The sequence below is a fragment of the Salmo salar genome, chromosome ssa19, assembly GCF_905237065.1.
Source record: "Salmo salar chromosome ssa19, Ssal_v3.1, whole genome shotgun sequence".
Classification (NCBI taxonomy): Eukaryota; Metazoa; Chordata; class Actinopteri; order Salmoniformes; family Salmonidae; genus Salmo; species Salmo salar.
Genome location: NC_059460.1, coordinates 84558866 through 84578388, shown reverse-complemented (window position 1 = coordinate 84578388; position 19523 = coordinate 84558866). Strand labels below are relative to the sequence as shown.

At 45.6% G+C, this 19523-nt stretch overlaps 1 protein-coding gene across 1 annotated transcript; it reads right to left on the bottom strand.

Annotated features, from left to right (window-relative positions):
* Positions 1–985: 985 nt before the first annotated feature.
* On the bottom strand, positions 986–17338 carry pi15a (peptidase inhibitor 15a). The gene is made up of 6 exons (XM_014159912.2): positions 16971–17338; positions 16396–16731; positions 6201–6319; positions 4626–4758; positions 3793–3908; positions 986–2935 (listed from the first exon to the last, which is right to left on the bottom strand). Exons 2-6 carry the CDS (start codon positions 16672–16674, stop codon positions 2800–2802), a joined length of 783 nt encoding a protein of 260 aa, XP_014015387.2. The 5' UTR covers positions 16675–16731; positions 16971–17338; the 3' UTR covers positions 986–2799.
* Positions 17339–19523: the final 2185 nt, after the last annotated feature.

The following is a 19523-nucleotide window of genomic DNA, read 5'->3' as shown; positions in this document are numbered from 1 at the left end:
TAGTCCATCAAATATTACCATACCAACCACACTAAATGACCATACCAACCACTTTACATTACCATACCAGCCACTCTACATTACCATACCAACCACTCTACATTATCATACCAGCCACTCTACATTACCATACCAGCCACTCTACATTACCATACCAGCCACTCTACATTACCATACCAACCACACTAAATGACCATACCAACCACACTAAATGACCATACCAACCACTGTACATTACCATACCAGCCACTCTACCATACCAACCACTGTACATTACCATACCAGCCACTCTACCATACCAACCACTGTACATTACCATACCAACCACTCTACATTACCATACCAGCCACTCTACCATACCAACCACTGTACATTACCATACCAACCACTCACATTACCATACCAGCCACTCTACATTACCATTCCAACCACTCTACATTACCATACCAGCCACTCTACCATACCAACCACGGTACATTACCATACCAACCACACTACATTACCATACCAACCACACTAAATGACCATACCAACCACTCTACATTACCATACCAGCCACTCTACCATACCAACCACGGTACATGATCATACCAACCACACTACATTACCATACCAACCACACTACATTACCATACCAACCACACTAAATTAACATACCAACCACTCTACATTACCATACCAACCACTCTACATTACCATACCAACCACACTACATCACCATACCAACTGCACTAAATCACCATACCATACCAACCACACTACATTACCATACCAACCACACTACATTACCATACCAACCACACTAAATCACCATACCAACTGCACTAAATCACCATACCAACCACACTACATCACCATACCAACCGCACTAAATCACCATACCAACCACACTAAATCACCATACCAACCACACTACATTACCATACCAACCACACTACATTAAAATACATGAGATGATCTTAATGAAAACCAGTATGCACGGACATAATTCCTTTACATATTTATTTACAGTTCATTTTTACAATACAAAAAAAAAAAATCCTTCAATGAAATACTTATGCCGTATAAAAAAAAGAATAACTTTAAGTATGAATGTAGTATAAGGATATGATTAGACAGAGAGTGAGGGTTTATCTATATACATACAGCTGGTAATGCTCTGATAGAATAAACACTTATTAAGGCACATGAAGATGTCTAGTGAACAGAGTATGCCAACAGAACCATGCCACACACCCAAACACATTGGCAGTCCAATCTGTCGTAAGGACATACCCGGATACTTCTAATCTGTCACGGTATACACATTTCACTGAACCTACTGTATAAAAATGCTAGAGAATGATGTGTAGGATGTATAGTGCTATGTGTGTTTAGCACCATTGAGAGCTGTATAGTGCTATGTGTGTTTAGCACCATTGAGAGCTGTATAGTGCTGTGTGTGTTTAGCACCATTGAGGACTGTATAGTGCTCTGTGTTTAGCACCATTGAGGACTGTATAGTGCTCTGTGTGTTTAGCACCATTGAGAGCTGTATAGTGCTGTGTGTTTAGCACCATTGAGACCTGGTCCCGTGTGGCTCAGTTGGTAGAGCATGGCGTTTGCAATGCCAGGGTTGTGGGTTCAATTCCCACGAGGGACCAGTACGGAAAGAAAAAAAATATATGAAATGTATGCATTCACTACTGTAAGTCACTCTGGATAAGACCGTCTACTAAAATGTTAAATGTAAATGTCATAATAAGGTATAGTGCTCTGTGTGTTTAGCACCATTGAGAGCTGTATAGTGCTGTGTGTTTAGCACCGTTGAGAGCTGTATAGTGCTGTGTGTTTAGCACCATTGAAGACTGTATAGTGCTCTGTGTGTTTAGCACCATTGAGAGCTGTATAGTGCTGTGTTTAGCATCATTTAATTGATTTGAAATTAGCAGCCAGCACTGTGTTACTTTGTCTTTACCTCAGACTTCAAAATGCATCTGAACCACATCCTACGAAGTGGAGGTGTCATAAAGAGGCAAAAAGGTAAACATCGCTGGCGACACCTTGCAGGTTAGGAGACAGCGTAGCATTTGCTAGCAAATATATTTACGGTAGCTAATTAATGGTAAATAAGTGAATTGTTTTGCTCCACAGTTAGCCAAGATAATTAGCTAGCCAGCTAAAATAGTTTACTGTTTGTTAGCGATCACTTTTTATTTTTATTTTTTTTTGCTAGCGCTGCTGTGTCAATAACCTGACAAGGTGTCTCCAGTTGTTTCCGTTGGACCATTGTGAGTCGGTGTGTCAATGATCATCCAACTTCCTATGGGTACATGGCCAACGGTAAACCGTAATACTGTAATACTGAAACAGTATCTGTATTTAAACAGCGTTCACAAGATAAATTATCTTCCTATCAATCTATCAATCTATTATCCTATCAAAGATAAATTATCTTGGAAATCAATCGATCCAATTCATCATAGGATAATCGTACAAAAAACACAAGTTCTAGTAACAACGTAAAACCACATTAATATACATTCTATGTACACATAATTATATATATATATATATATATTTAAAAACAAAATGTGCTGCCTTCCAACGTAAATATGCCCATATATACAAAAATAGCATGTTTTCAGGACTGTCGTACAAATCCTTCAGGGGGGAAAGTCTCTGTGTTGGGGTCAGGGGTCATGACGTTAGCTTGGTGTTAGTCTCCGTCCCAAATGGAACCCTATTCCCTATGTAGTGTACTACATTTGACCAGGGTCCCATAGGGCTACATAGAGAATAGGGCTGTGATTTGAGACTCTATTTGAACCACTGCAGATAGTTTGTGTTGAGGGCTGGGAAGCACATGTTGTTGGAACAGGACCCTCCGTAGCTCGGGGGACAGGCGGAGCACGGGACGCCGACTTTATAGGGCGCCTCTCCGATCCAGTTCCCCCTAGGGAAAAACACAAGACCGACAGACACAGAGTTAATACTGGTACGATCCAGTTCCCCCTAGGGAAAAACACAAGACCGACAGACACAAAGTTAATATCGGTACACAGTGGTCTGGAGGTTAGGGTTAGCATAAACGCTACATAACTAGCGGATAACTATCTTATAAGGAATGTAGTTAGGGTATAAGCTAGCCAGAGAGATGCCGGGGGGTAATTAATAACAGAGTGTGGATGACTTCATTTTCAGTAAGACTTTCAGTAGCTACATTGATAGTGGGCACCATTGTCCCTGTGGAGGAACATATTTATCTCGAGCAAAAGAGCTTTTCTAAGTCACCAACATTATTCGGTGTGGAAGCCATATTCTCCATTAGTGAGATAAAACAGGACACCATAGTGCTGGTACTATTATCCCCCCCCCCCCCAGCCAATGAGAAGATAAGAGCTGAGACACAAGTCCCCAATGGTTACGAAACGCCTGCCTTTGATTCCGGAATTAAGGAATTAATTATTCTGGAATTCTGGTGAAGCTCTAGAGCATTTGGAATGTAGCTGGTACCTGTACGTACACGGTCTTGTGCGCAGTATTACTGAATCGCTATGCAATCACAGCAACATGGCGGGCAGCGCATTTATCAGTGTGCATGCTAAAACTCCAATGGACGGAGACGAACCGTACTGTTTGGCAACAGCGAGTTGAGGATTGGCATGCTCGGGAACTAAGGTACAGTATGCCATTGTTTAAAACAGAATAGAAGTTGTTTGCGAAAACAAAATACCTTTCTCAAAGATACCGTTATTCCTGAAATGATCAAAGGGTGACGTTAGAATGAGAAAATGAATACCGTCTACTTACTTGGATGAATAGTTGCACACTAAGTATGTTACCCGTTTCCACACGTTCCCCCATACGTTCATATTGTGACATGTGTGTACAGCACAGCCAACTTTGTTTGTTGTGGCCCAAACCATCTGTAAAATAAGAGAGAGAGACCACAGTAGGAATCATCATTATGTAAAGATCGTTTAAAACAGTTTACACAGGCCCAGTGCAGTCAGAAATTGGATTTTTTTTCCCCCTGTGTCTTATATTTATTCATATTTCCACACTATGAGGTTGGAATAATACTGCGCAATTAGTGAAAATTATGACAATGTTCTTTTAGTGTAAGAGCTGTTTGAAAAAGGTCGCCTGAAATTTCAGCCTGTTTTAGTGGGATGGTGGTTTTGGCTTTTCACGGTGACATCACCAGGAGGTAAATTAGTTAATAGACCAATAAGAAAGAGAGTTCCAAACCTCTCTGCCAATAACAGCTCATTTTTTCAGTTTTCCACTCCTAGACAGTCCGAGCTAAATTTTGGCTTGAGAAATTGCCCTTTGCGAAGAAGCTATTTTTTTGTTTATTTTTGACCATTTAAATTGAAAACAAACACGGTAAAGTAAACCAGATATGATGTATTTGATATTGAGATAAAAACAGCTGCATTGGACCTTTAAGAGGTCGCAGTTTTAAATGAGAACTTGTTCTCAACTAGCCTACCCGGTTAAATAAAGGTGGAAATATATCATATAAAGAGATGCACGAGTGACAAAAACACTGATATCAATCAAGTATTAACGGCATTGGGTTAAATCAAGTTATGATTCCCGCCCAGAATGACATGGTATTTTTCCTTGTGTCTTCCTACCTGTGTATAATGTGTACACATGGGCCCGTAGCATTTCAGGGGGCACCTGGGGTTGCAGTCCTGGGGGTATGGGAACACATAATCCTTCACTTCATCATGCCAGGGCTTCACTAACTGGAGAATAGAGCGGTAGCTGAGGACAGACAAACGCAGACGCTCAGATTAGTACAGAGAGCAGATCTTAAAACTATGTAAGTTATTATTTCTAATTGGTGGCAAAAGATACGAGTCATAGACGAAGGAAATGTTTCCCCAACGTCAGGTCGTTCACTCAGCCAGGGGCACGTCAGGTCATTCACTCAGCCAGGGGCACGTCAGGTCATTCACTCAGCCAGGGGCACGTCAGGTCATTCACTCAGCCAGGGGCACGTCAGGTCATTCACTCAGCCAGGGGCAGGTCAGGTCGTTCATTCAGCCAGGGGCACGTCAGGTCATTCACTCAGCCAGGGGCACGTCAGGTCAGTCACTCAGCCAGGGGCACGTCAGGTCGTTCACTCAGCCAGGGGCAGGTCAGGTCAGTCACTCAGCCAGGGGCACGTCAGGTCGTTCACTCAGCCAGGGGCACGTCAGGTCGTTCACTCAGCCAGGGGCACGTCAGGTCGTTCACTCAGCCAGGGGCACGTCAGGTCATTCACTCAGCCAGGGGCAGGTCAGGTCGTTCACTCAGCCAGGGGCACGTCAGGTGAGTCACTCAGCCAGGGGCAGGTCAGGTCATTCACTCAGCCAGGGGCAGGTCAGGTCATTCACATGGTCCGTGACCCAAATGGCATTATATTCCCTATGCAACCCCCTTGGAGCTCTGGTCAAACGTAGTACACTACATAATGAATAGGGTCCCATTTAGGAAGCAGACAGGGTCATGACATTTAGGAAGCAGACAGGGTCACAGGGTCATGACATTTAGGAAGCAGACAGGGTCATGACATTTAGGAAGCAGACAGGGTCATGACATTTAGGAAGCAGTCAGGGTCACAGGGTCATGACATTTAGGAAGCAGTAAGGGTCATGACATTTAGGAAGCAGACAGGGTCAAGACATTTAGGAAGCAGACAGGGTCATGACATTTAGGAAGCAGTAAGGGTCATGACATTTAGGAAGCAGACAGGGTCATGACATTTAGGAAGCAGACAGGGTCACAGGGTCATGACATTTAGGAAGCAGACAGGGTCACAGGGTCATGACATTTAGGAAGCAGACAGGGTCAAGACATTTAGGAAGCAGACAGGGTCACAGGGTCATGACATTTAGGAAGCAGACAGGGTCACAGGGTCATGACGTTTAGGAAGCAGACAGGGTCAAGACATTTAGGAAGCAGACAGGGTCACAGGGTCATGACATTTAGGAAGCAGACAGGGTCACAGGGTCATGACATTTAGGAAGCAGACAGGGTCAAGACATTTAGGAAGCAGACAGGGTCATGACATTTAGGAAGCAGACAGGGTCATGATGTCATTGGAGGCAGAGTCCCAGGATCAGTTTCCCGTCCCCCAGATCCTGAACCTTTAGTCGGTGGAACACCAAACTGACCTGTAGTCAGCATCTAGGGTCAACAGCGAGGGGTCAGAGGTCACTCACCGTCCGGTCCTGACCGAGAGGTTCTGGCCCAGGAACCTGAGGAGGTGTCGAGGTCCGTGCTCCCACAGACACGCGTGGGCCCAGTCCTCCGCTGATTTAGACAGGGTCTCGTCCCACATCTACACACACACACACACACACACACACACACACACACACACACACACACACACACACACACACAGAGACACACACACACACGCACACACACACACACACACACACACACACACACACACACACACACAGGGAACATGAGAAACATGGACTGAACTGTAGGCATGACTAAGCTAAGACAAGTATACACATAAAGCCTTGTCTATACTCCCTGTTCCCATACACATAAAGCCTTGTCTATTCTCCCCGTTCCCATACACATAAAGCCTTGTCTATACTCCCTGTTCCCTGTAGACAAGTATACACATAAAGCCTTGTCTATTCTCCCCGTTCCCCATACGTTAAAGCCTTGTCTATACTCCCTGTTCCCTGTCGTTAAAGCCTTGTCTATTCTCCCTGTTCCCTGTCGTTAAAGCCTTGTCTATTCTCCCTGTTCCCATACGTTAAAGCCTTGTCTATACTCCCTGTTCCCCATACGTTAAAGCCTTGTCTATTCTTCCTGTTCCCTGTCGTTAAAGCCTTGTCTATTCTCCCTGTTCCCTGTTGTTAAAGCCTTGTCTATTCTCCCCGTTCCCCATACGTTAAAGCCTTGTCTATTCTCCCTGTTCCCATACGTTAAAGCCTTGTCTATTCTCCCTGTTCCCCATACGTTAAAGCCTTGTCTATACTCCCTATTCCCCATACGTTAAAGCCTTGTCTATTCTCCCTGTTCCCCATACGTTAAAGCCTTGTCTATACTCCCTGTTCCCCATACGTTAAAGCCTTGTCTATTCTCCCTGTTCCCCATACGTTAAAGCCTTGTCTATTCTCCCTGTTCCCCATACGTTAAAGCCTTGTCTATACTCCCTGTTCCCCATACGTTAAAGCCTTGTCTATTCTCCCCGTTCCCCATACGTTAAAGCCTTGTCTATTCTCCCTGTTCCCCATACGTTAAAGCCTTGTCTATTCTCCCTGTTCCCCATACGTTAAAGCCTTGTCTATTCTCCCTGTTCCCCATACGTTAAAGCCTTGTCTATTCTCCCTGTTCCCCATACGTTAAAGCCTTGTCTATACTCCCTGTTCCCTGTCGTTAAAGCCTTGTCTATTCTCCCTGTTCCCCATACGTTAAAGCCTTGTCTATACTCCCTGTTCCCCATACGTTAAAGCCTTGTCTATTCTCCCTGTTCCCATACGTTAAAGCCTTGTCTATTCTCCCTGTTCCCCATACGTTAAAGCCTTGTCTATTCTCCCTGTTCCCCATACGTTAAAGCCTTGTCTATACTCCCTGTTCCCCATACGTTAAAGCCTTGTCTATTCTCCCTGTTCCCTTTCGTTAAAGCCTTGTCTATTCTCCCTGTTCCCCGTTGTTAAAGCCTTGTCTATTCTCCCCGTTCCCCATACGTTAAAGCCTTGTCTATTCTCCCTGTTCCCCATACGTTAAAGCCTTGTCTATACTCCCTGTTCCCCATACGTTAAAGCCTTGTCTATTCTCCCTGTTCCCATACGTTAAAGCCTTGTCTATTCTCCCTGTTCCCCATACGTTAAAGCCTTGTCTATACTCCCTGTTCCCTGTCGTTAAAGCCTTGTCTATTCTCCCTGTTCCCTGTCGTTAAAGCCTTGTCTATTCTCCCTGTTCCCTGTCGTTAAAGCCTTGTCTATTCTCCCTCTTCCCATATATTGAGAAAATGTTTTTAATAAGAAAATGAAATTTGTCTGCAGCTGGCTATCTATGATTTCTGCAGAAGTCTCTTTAAAACGTTTAATTAACGTGAAATTGTTCTGCTTTGTTCTAGGTACTCCAATGCAACAATGTTACAGGAGTTCTGGTGCAACAGTGACACTTGCTGTCTTCTGTTAGTCAACAGAACTGCTGAAACGGAACACAGAGCCAAAAAGGAATTGGATCAGGGTCAAGTCGAGACAACCTCCTGGATGGTAGTACTACTACTCTCTCTCTCGTGGTTCAACCTCCTGGATGGTAGTACTACTACTCTCTCTCACGTGGTTCAACCTCCTGGATGGTAGTACTACTACTCTCTCTCACGTGGTTCAACCTCCTGGATGGTAGTACTACTACTCTCTCTCACGTGGTTCAACCTCCTGGATGGTAGTACTACTACTCTCTCTCACGTGGTTCAACCTCCTGGATGGTAGTACTACTACTCTCTCACGTGGTTCAACCTCCTGGATGGTACTACTACTACTCTCTCTCACGTGGTTCAACCTCCTGGATGGTAGTACTACTACTCTCTCACGTGGTTCATCCTCCTGGATGGTAGTACTACTACTCTCTCTCACGTGGTTCAACCTCCTGGATGGTAGTACTACTACTCTCTCTCACGTGGTTCATCCTCCTGGATGGTAGTACTACTACTCTCTCTCACGTGGTTCAACCTCCTGGATGGTAGTACTACTACTCTCTCTCTCGTGGTTCAACCTCCTGGATGGTAGTACTACTACTCTCTCTCACGTGGTTCAACCTCCTGGATGGTAGTACTACTACTCTCTCTCACGTGGTTCAACCTCCTGGATGGTAGTACTACTACCTCTCTCTCGTGGTTCAACCTCCTGGATGGTAGTACTACTACTCTCTCTCACGTGGTTCAACCTCCTGGATGGTAGTACTACTACTCTCTCTCTCGTGGTTCAACCTCCTGGATGGTAGTACTACTACTCTCTCTCACGTGGTTCAACCTCCTGGATGGTAGTACTACTACTCTCTCTCGTGGTTCAACCTCCTGGATGGTAGTACTACTACTCTCTCTCACGTGGTTCAACCTCCTGGATGGTAGTACTACTACTCTCTCTCACGTGGTTCAACCTCCTGGATGGTAGTACTACTACTCTCTCTCTCGTGGTTCAACCTCCTGGATGGTAGTACTACTCTCTCTCACGTGGTTCAACCTCCTGGATGGTAGTACTACTACTCTCACGTGGTTCATCCTCCTGGATGGTAGTACTACTACTCTCTCACGTGGTTCAACCTCCTGGATGGTAGTACTACTACTCTCTCTCACGTGGTTCAACCTCCTGGATGGTAGTACTACTACTCTCTCGTGGTTCAACCTCCTGGATGGTAGTACTACTACTCTCTCTCACGTGGTTCAACCTCCTGGATGGTAGTACTACTACTCTCTCTCTCGTGGTTCAACCTCCTGGATGGTAGTACTACTACTCTCTCGTGGTTCAACCTCCTGGATGGTAGTACTACTACTCTCTCTCTCTCGTGGTTCAACCTCCTGGATGGTAGTACTACTACTCTCTCTCACGTGGTTCAACCTCCTGGATGGTAGTACTACTACTCTCTCCTCGTGGTTCAACCTCCTGGATGGTAGTACTACTACTCTCTCGTGGTTCAACCTCCTGGATGGTAGTACTACTACTCTCTCTCGTGGTTCAACCTCCTGGATGGTAGTACTACTACTCTCTCGTGGTTCAACCTCCTGGATGGTAGTACTACTACTCTCTCTCTCGTGGTTCAACCTCCTGGATGGTAGTACTACTACTCTCTCTCACGTGGTTCAACCTCCTGGATGGTAGTACTACTCTCTCTCTCACGTGGTTCAACCTCCTGGATGGTAGTACTACTACTCTCTCTCACGTGGTTCAACCTCCTGGATGGTAGTACTACTACTCTCTCTCACGTGGTTCAACCTCCTGGATGGTAGTACTACTACTCTCTCTCTCGTGGTTCAACCTCCTGGATGGTAGTACTACTACTCTCTCTCTCGTGGTTCAACCTCCTGGATGGTAGTACTACTACTCTCTCTCGTGGTTCAACCTCCTGGATGGTAGTACTACTACTCTCTCTCACGTGGTTCAACCTCCTGGATGGTAGTACTACTACTCTCTCTCACGTGGTTCAACCTCCTGGATGGTAGTACTACTACTCTCTCTCACGTGGTTCAACCTCCTGGATGGTAGTACTACTACTCTCTCTCACGTGGTTCAACCTCCTGGATGGTAGTACTACTACTCTCTCTCGTGGTTCAACCTCCTGGATGGTAGTACTACTACTCTCTCTCACGTGGTTCAACCTCCTGGATGGTAGTACTACTACTCTCTCTCACGTGGTTCAACCTCCTGGATGGTAGTACTACTACTCTCTCTCACGTGGTTCAACCTCCTGGATGGTAGTACTACTACTCTCTCTCACGTGGTTCAACCTCCTGGATGGTAGTACTACTACTCTCTCTACGTGGTTCAACCTCCTGGATGGTAGTACTACTACTCTCTCTCACGTGGTTCAACCTCCTGGATGGTAGTACTACTACTCTCTCTCACGTGGTTCAACCTCCTGGATGGTAGTACTACTACTCTCTCTCACGTGGTTCAACCTCCTGGATGGTAGTACTACTCTCTCTCTCACGTGGTTCAACCTCCTGGATGGTAGTACTACTACTCTCTCTCACGTGGTTCAACCTCCTGGATGGTAGTACTACTACTCTCTCTCACGTGGTTCAACCTCCTGGATGGTAGTACTACTCTCTCTCTCACGTGGTTCATCCTCCTGGATGGTAGTACTACTACTCTCTCTCGTGGTTCAACCTCCTGGATGGTAGTACTACTACTCTCTCTCGTGGTTCAACCTCCTGGATGGTAGTACTACTACTCTCACGTGGTTCATCCTCCTGGATGGTAGTACTACTACTCTCACGTGGTTCATCCTCCTGGATGGTAGTACTACTACTCTCTCTCACGTGGTTCAACCTCCTGGATGGTAGTACTACTACTCTCTCGTGGTTCAACCTCCTGGATGGTAGTACTACTACTCTCTCTCACGTGGTTCAACCTCCTGGATGGTAGTACTACTACTCTCTCTCTCGTGGTTCAACCTCCTGGATGGTAGTACTACTACTCTCTCGTGGTTCAACCTCCTGGATGGTAGTACTACTACTCTCTCTCTCGTGGTTCAACCTCCTGGATGGTAGTACTACTACTCTCTCTCACGTGGTTCAACCTCCTGGATGGTAGTACTACTACTCTCTCTCTCGTGGTTCAACCTCCTGGATGGTAGTACTACTACTCTCTCGTGGTTCAACCTCCTGGATGGTAGTACTACTACTCTCTCTCGTGGTTCAACCTCCTGGATGGTAGTACTACTACTCTCTCGTGGTTCAACCTCCTGGATGGTAGTACTACTACTCTCTCTCTCGTGGTTCATCCTCCTGGATGGTAGTACTACTACTCTCTCTCACGTGGTTCAACCTCCTGGATGGTAGTACTACTCTCTCTCTCACGTGGTTCAACCTCCTGGATGGTAGTACTACTCTCTCTCGTGGTTCAACCTCCTGGATGGTAGTACTACTACTCTCTCTCACGTGGTTCAACCTCCTGGATGGTAGTACTACTACTCTCTCTCACGTGGTTCAACCTCCTGGATGGTAGTACTACTACTCTCTCTCTCTCGTGGTTCAACCTCCTGGATGGTAGTACTACTACTCTCTCTCGTGGTTCAACCTCCTGGATGGTAGTACTACTACTCTCTCTCGTGGTTCAACCTCCTGGATGGTAGTACTACTACTCTCTCTCACGTGGTTCAACCTCCTGGATGGTAGTACTACTACTCTCTCTCACGTGGTTCAACCTCCTGGATGGTAGTACTACTACTCTCTCTCACGTGGTTCAACCTCCTGGATGGTAGTACTACTACTCTCTCTCACGTGGTTCAACCTCCTGGATGGTAGTACTACTACTCTCTCTCACGTGGTTCAACCTCCTGGATGGTAGTACTACTACTCTCTCTCACGTGGTTCAACCTCCTGGATGGTAGTACTACTACTCTCTCTCACGTGGTTCAACCTCCTGGATGGTAGTACTACTACTCTCTCTCACGTGGTTCAACCTCCTGGATGGTAGTACTACTACTCTCTCTCACGTGGTTCAACCTCCTGGATGGTAGTACTACTACTCTCTCTCACGTGGTTCAACCTCCTGGATGGTAGTACTACTACTCTCTCTCACGTGGTTCAACCTCCTGGATGGTAGTACTACTACTCTCTCTCACGTGGTTCAACCTCCTGGATGGTAGTACTACTACTCTCTCTCACGTGGTTCAACCTCCTGGATGGTAGTACTACTACTCTCTCTCCGTGGTTCAACCTCCTGGATGGTAGTACTACTACTCTCTCACGTGGTTCAACCTCCTGGATGGTAGTACTACTACTCTCTCTCACGTGGTTCAACCTCCTGGATGGTAGTACTACTACTCTCTCTCGTGGTTCAACCTCCTGGATGGTAGTACTACTACTCTCTCTCACGTGGTTCAACCTCCTGGATGGTAGTACTACTACTCTCTCTCACGTGGTTCAACCTCCTGGATGGTAGTACTACTACTCTCTCTCACGTGGTTCAACCTCCTGGATGGTAGTACTACTACTCTCTCACGTGGTTCAACCTCCTGGATGGTAGTACTACTACTCTCTCTCACGTGGTTCAACCTCCTGGATGGTAGTACTACTACTCTCTCTCACGTGGTTCAACCTCCTGGATGGTAGTACTACTACTCTCTCTCACGTGGTTCAACCTCCTGGATGGTAGTACTACTACTCTCTCTCACGTGGTTCATCCTCCTGGATGGTAGTACTACTACTCTCTCTCTCGTGGTTCAACCTCCTGGATGGTAGTACTACTACTCTCTCTCACGTGGTTCAACCTCCTGGATGGTAGTACTACTACTCTCTCGTGGTTCAACCTCCTGGATGGTAGTACTACTACTCTCTCTCACGTGGTTCAACCTCCTGGATGGTAGTACTACTACTCTCTCTCACGTGGTTCAACCTCCTGGATGGTAGTACTACTACTCTCTCTCACGTGGTTCAACCTCCTGGATGGTAGTACTACTACTCTCTCTCACGTGGTTCAACCTCCTGGATGGTAGTACTACTACTCTCTCTCACGTGGTTCAACCTCCTGGATGGTAGTACTACTCTCTCTCGTGGTTCAACCTCCTGGATGGTAGTACTACTACTCTCTCTCGTGGTTCAACCTCCTGGATGGTAGTACTACTACTCTCTCTCACGTGGTTCAACCTCCTGGATGGTAGTACTACTACTCTCTCTCACGTGGTTCAACCTCCTGGATGGTAGTACTACTACTCTCTCTCACGTGGTTCAACCTCCTGGATGGTAGTACTACTACTCTCTCTCACGTGGTTCAACCTCCTGGATGGTAGTACTACTACTCTCTCTCGTGGTTCAACCTCCTGGATGGTAGTACTACTACTCTCTCGTGGTTCAACCTCCTGGATGGTAGTACTACTACTCTCTCTCGTGGTTCAACCTCCTGGATGGTAGTACTACTACTCTCTCTCGTGGTTCATCCTCCTGGATGGTAGTACTACTACTCTCTCTCTCGTGGTTCATCCTCCTGGATGGTAGTACTACTACTCTCTCTCGTGGTTCAACCTCCTGGATGGTAGTACTACTACTCTCTCTCACGTGGTTCAACCTCCTGGATGGTAGTACTACTACTCTCTCTCACGTGGTTCAACCTCCTGGATGGTAGTACTACTACTCTCTCGTGGTTCATCCTCCTGGATGGTAGTACTACTACTCTCTCACGTGGTTCATCCTCCTGGATGGTAGTACTACTACTCTCTCACGTGGTTCAACCTCCTGGATGGTAGTACTACTACTCTCTCTCTCGTGGTTCAACCTCCTGGATGGTAGTACTACTACTCTCTCTCGTGGTTCAACCTCCTGGATGGTAGTACTACTACTCTCACGTGGTTCATCCTCCTGGATGGTAGTACTACTACTCTCACGTGGTTCATCCTCCTGGATGGTAGTACTACTACTCTCTCGTGGTTCAACCTCCTGGATGGTAGTACTACTACTCTCTCGTGGTTCAACCTCCTGGATGGTAGTACTACTCTCTCTCACGTGGTTCAACCTCCTGGATGGTAGTACTACTACTCTCTCTCACGTGGTTCAACCTCCTGGATGGTAGTACTACTACTCTCTCTCACGTGGTTCAACCTCCTGGATGGTAGTACTACTACTCTCTCTCACGTGGTTCAACCTCCTGGATGGTAGTACTACTACTCTCTCTCACGTGGTTCAACCTCCTGGATGGTAGTACTACTACTCTCTCTCACGTGGTTCATCCTCCTGGATGGTAGTACTAGATTTAAGTTGGCACACCGAAAAAATAGACTACTTAGAGTAAAGTCTGTTCTTTTATATTTAATTTCAGATTAAACCAAGACTAGGGATAGCCTACATCCCGTCACATATCTGTAAATTAGCAAACATGAATGTTCTGCACTTTGCCATAGACTTTTAAGCGTATTGACTGCCAACTCTCCCACCGTGCCCTTGACGTTGCCAGCCACCATCGCTCCTATGATTGCTATGCAACTGGCCTGTTCAGAGCGATGCACTGCCAATATGTTGGTTTATATTATAGCTAGGGACTTTTACAGCAGCCCTCTACTTGGAACAATGCACTCTTCTCTGTATCTGCAACACGTAACTGGAGCTAGTCTCTCTACAGGCATCCTTAAGGACATAAAGCCTCTAAACTGGACATTGTCCAGGGAATACAACCGGCTACCAGCTACCAGCTACCGTGTGTTTAAACCCATTCATCACTCAGTCATGAACAACTCCAACCAAACCCATTACACCACTACATGGACACTTGGATCACAAACGGCACCCTATTTCATATATGTAGCGCACTACTTTTGAAAAGGGCCCATAGTATTCCTGTCACGTCCTGACCATGGTAAGATGTTATTTTCTATGGTAGAGTAGGTCAGGGCGTGACAGGGGTTGTTTTTGTGTTTTTCTATGTTTTTGTATATCTATGTTTAGGATCTAGTTTTCTATTTCTATGTTGTTGTTTTTTTTGGAGGAATGATCTCCAATTAGAGGCAGCTGGTCCTCGTTGTCTCTAATTGGAGATCATACTTAAGTAGTTTTTTTTTTCTTCCCCACCTGTGTTTGTGGGTAGTTGTCTTCTGTTTAGTTCATGTTCCTGACAGAACTGTGCGCTTCTGTTCGCGTTGTTATTTTTTCCTTTAGTGTTTTAAGTTTAAATAAATAGTCATCATGAGCAATCAACACGCTGCACTTTGGTCCCCTTCTCTACGACAGCCGTTACAATTCCATTCAGGACATAACCTTGGTCTACCTGAGGTGATCTTACTAGGTACTAGCATTAACGAGTACTTTAGCGCTTAATGTTTTCGCGCCAGTCAGCAAGACCCCTCTAATATGTCACCCCTCTCCCAGCGACGCTGTAGGTGGTCCTGGACGCTGAAATGTGATCAACAGCTGGATCATGGCCAGAGAGGGTCAGAGAAGGGGGTCAGAGAAGGGGGTCAGAGTAGGGGATCAGAGAAGGGGGTCAGAGTAGGGGATCAGAGAAGGGGGTCAGAGAGGGTCGGAGAAGGGGACCAGAGAAGGGGGTCAGAGAAGGGGACCAGAGAGGGTCAGAGAAGGGGACCAGAGAAGGGGGTCAGAGAAGGGGACCAGAGAGGGTCAGAGAAGGGGGTCAGAGAAGGGGACCAGAGAGGGTCAGATAAGGGGGCCAGAGAAGGGAGTCAGAAAAGGGGGCCAGAGAAGGGGGCCAGAGTAGAGGGTCAGAGAAGGGGGTCAGAGGAGATATTTGTCACTGAGCATCCTGCTCTGAACTACACATTGGCTCCATTCCAAATAGACGCCTATTCCCTATATAGTGCACTACTTCTGACCATAGCCACATGGTCTGTGGTCAAGAGTAGTGCACTATATAGGGAATAGGGTGCCATCTGGGGGACCTTGATTCACATCAACCCATCACACATCACCAGTCACTATGACAGAGAGCTTCTTTCACTAAGCAACACATATTTATCAATGAATTGTGTTGCTAAGTAGACATTTATCAGTTAATATAGCAGCTTCTCCAGGACATGTAAGATGGAGTTTATAACAACCCTGGTCACTGATCTAACAAGTAGGGTATTTATCAATACATAAAAAACTCAAAATCAGTATTAACAATTAGAAGAGCAAGTGAAGGAAGGGAAGGCAGGCGAAGCAGAAAGATAATTCATCATTAATCAATGAGCAATTTATTGATAAAGTTAAAAGATATAAATCACACTTACCATGTACTCCATATTGGATGCAGGAGGGAAAACTTTCCCTCTTACTTTATTGTGGTAATCAAGTATGGCAAGCATGTCGTTTTGGGAAATATAACGCTTCCTCCTGGTCAGGGGACTATTCTCGCTGTCTGCTTCTCCGTGGCTGAACGCTGCGCCAAGGTCGGTGAAATTGGTGTCTGGCAGCGTCGAGGACACGGTGGGAGAGTTGGCTGCCAATACACTTGCTCCGAAAGATATGCACAACACCAGAAAGTCTATGGCAAAGTGCGGAGCATTCATGTTTGCTTCTTTAAAAATATGTGACGGGATGTAGGAAATCCCTAGTCTTGATTTAATCTGAAATGAAAAAAAAAAAATAAAAAAAAATAACAGAGATTACTCTAAGTAGTCTATTCGTCCCAAATGTATTTCAAATACTACAAACGTCTGTAAAAAAAATAATAATTATAATAATAAATCTTCTCAAAGATTCCCCCCCCCCAAAAAAAATATATAACAAAAACACATGCAGCAGAAAAATATCGGTCACAACAGAATAAATAAAATCCCTCGACGGACTTTTGGAAAGGTCCTACCTTCTACTTTACGGCTGGATCTTGTGTCTGCGTTGCCAGGCGACACTCTTCCGACGTCCTAGTTAGAATAGTGGATAAAAGAGAGAGAGAGACAGACACAGAGAGAGACAGAGACAGAGAGACACTTCCTTCCAGCAGTAGCCTAGACTTGCCAGTAGCTCCTTGTAAACTATAGGAGGACTTCGGCTGCAGTTGGACGCGCTCGGTTTATATATCACCGCGGTTGACGGAGGAAGTACGCCGAGTTGTCCGAAGGTGTGTGGACGAAGTCCCTCCCTGTCACCTGAAACAAAACAGCATTTTGGAGAGAGACGTCATGTTTGGTTTTCTTTAATCCCCTTCCTGGCAGAGAGAGTTTGCTTCACTTCATCACAAACATCTGCTTTACGTTTGGCCTACCGGACAAAGTGAAAAAGAAAATATATGAGAAGAAAAAACCGCATAATCCCGCGATCCAGGTCATAGAAGGGTGGCTGGGTTAGGTATGGCTACAGCGGTTATTGTGATCATGATGCAATAGAGACAGCTGAGGGACAACAGGTAACTGATACACTGATATCTCCATGGAGAAAGGTGATGAATGAAGGTTATGTTATATGTGGGTTATTACACATACCCACACAAGCAGTCAGAGCTGGCCCTAGCCTTTTGGGATCCCTGAGTAAATATTTGAGCAAAACATTGTAGCTGCACCACTCTTGACAGTGGAGAGAAAACATTGAAGTTTTAGAGTAAATTTCCCTGCAATTCTACCCATTTTGACATAGGATGTAGAGAAAATGTTGCAGTTTTAAAGCAATTTTTCTGCAATTCTACACATTTTACAGTTGGGCGGAGAAAAGATTTCGCTATTTAATAACTCATTTCATACAATCTACTCATTTTGTCATGGGGTGGAGAGAAATGTTTGCCTTTAATACGATATCTGAGTGAGAACAAAATCAATTGACCCTTTTTTGCTTAAGTTTTCATGTACGGAATAAAAATCTAAAGTTCAATGTGTTTCCATCGCATGTTCACGTTTAACAATAGTTTTGTCACAAAAACTGTTGCGTTAAATAGAAAATGTGTCTCCTCTGGTCTTGGCACCTGCTCTCTAGCCAACAGCTCCCAGATACGGTGGACAGGCTAGCCTACATAATGAGATTATAGCTCCCAGATACGGTGGGCAGGCTAGCCTACATAATGAGATTATAGCTCCCAGATACGGTGGACAGGCTAGCCTACATAATGAGATTATAGCTCCCAGATACGGTGGACAGGCTAGCCTACATAATGAGATTATAGCTCCCAGATACGGTGGACAGGCTAGCCTACATAATGAGATTATAGCTCCCAGATACGGTGGACAGGCTAGCCTACATAATGAGATTATAGCTCCCAGATACGGTGGACAGGCTAGCCTACATAATGAGATTATAGCTCCCAGATACGGTGGACAGGCTAGCCTACATAATGAGATTATAGCTCCCAGATACGGTGGACAGGCGAGCCTACATAATGAGATTATAGCTCCCAGATACGGTGGACAGGCTAGCCTACATAATGAGATTATAGCTCCCAGATACGGTGGACAGGCTAGCCTACATAATGAGATTATAGCTCCCAGATACGGTGGGCAGGCTAGCCTACATAATGAGATTATAGCTCCCAGATACAGTGGGCAGGCTAGCCTACATAATGAGATTATAGCTCCCAGATACGGTGGACAGGCTAGCCTACATAATGAGATTATAGCTCCCAGATACGGTGGACAGGCTAGCCTACATAATGAGATTATAGCTCCCAGATACGGTGGACAGGCTAGCCTACATAATGAGATTATAGCTCCCAGATACGGTGGACAGGCTAGCCTACATAATGAGATTATAGCTCCCAGATACGGTGGGCAGGCTAGCCTACATAATGAGATTATAGCTCCCAGATACGGTGGACAGGCTAGCCTACATAATGAGATTATAGCTCCCAGATACGGTGGACAGGCTAGCCTACATAATGAGATTATAGCTCCCAGATACGGTGGACAGGCGAGCCTACATAATGAGATTATAGCTCCCAGATACGGTGGACAGGCTAGCCTACATAATGAGATTATAGCTCCCAGATACGGTGGACAGGCTAGCCTACATAATGAGATTATAGCTCCCAGATACGGTGGGCAGGCTAGCCTACATAATGAGATTATAGCTCCCAGATACAGTGGGCAGGCTAGCCTACATAATGAGATTATAGCTCCCAGATACGGTGGACAGGCTAGCCTACATAATGAGATTATAGCTCCCAGATACGGTGGACAGGCTAGCCTACATAATGAGATTATAGCCAACAGCTCCCAGATACGGTGGGCAGGCTAGCCTACATAATGAGATTATAGCTCCCAGATACGGTGGGCAGGCTAGCCTACATAATGAGATTATAGCTCCCAGATACGGTGGACAGGCTAGCCTACATAATGAGATTATTATGGATACTTTTAATTTGTGAAACGGAAGTCGAGCATCGATCATGTCACCAGAATAAGACCCTCAATATTTATTGGAAAGAAGCTTCAAG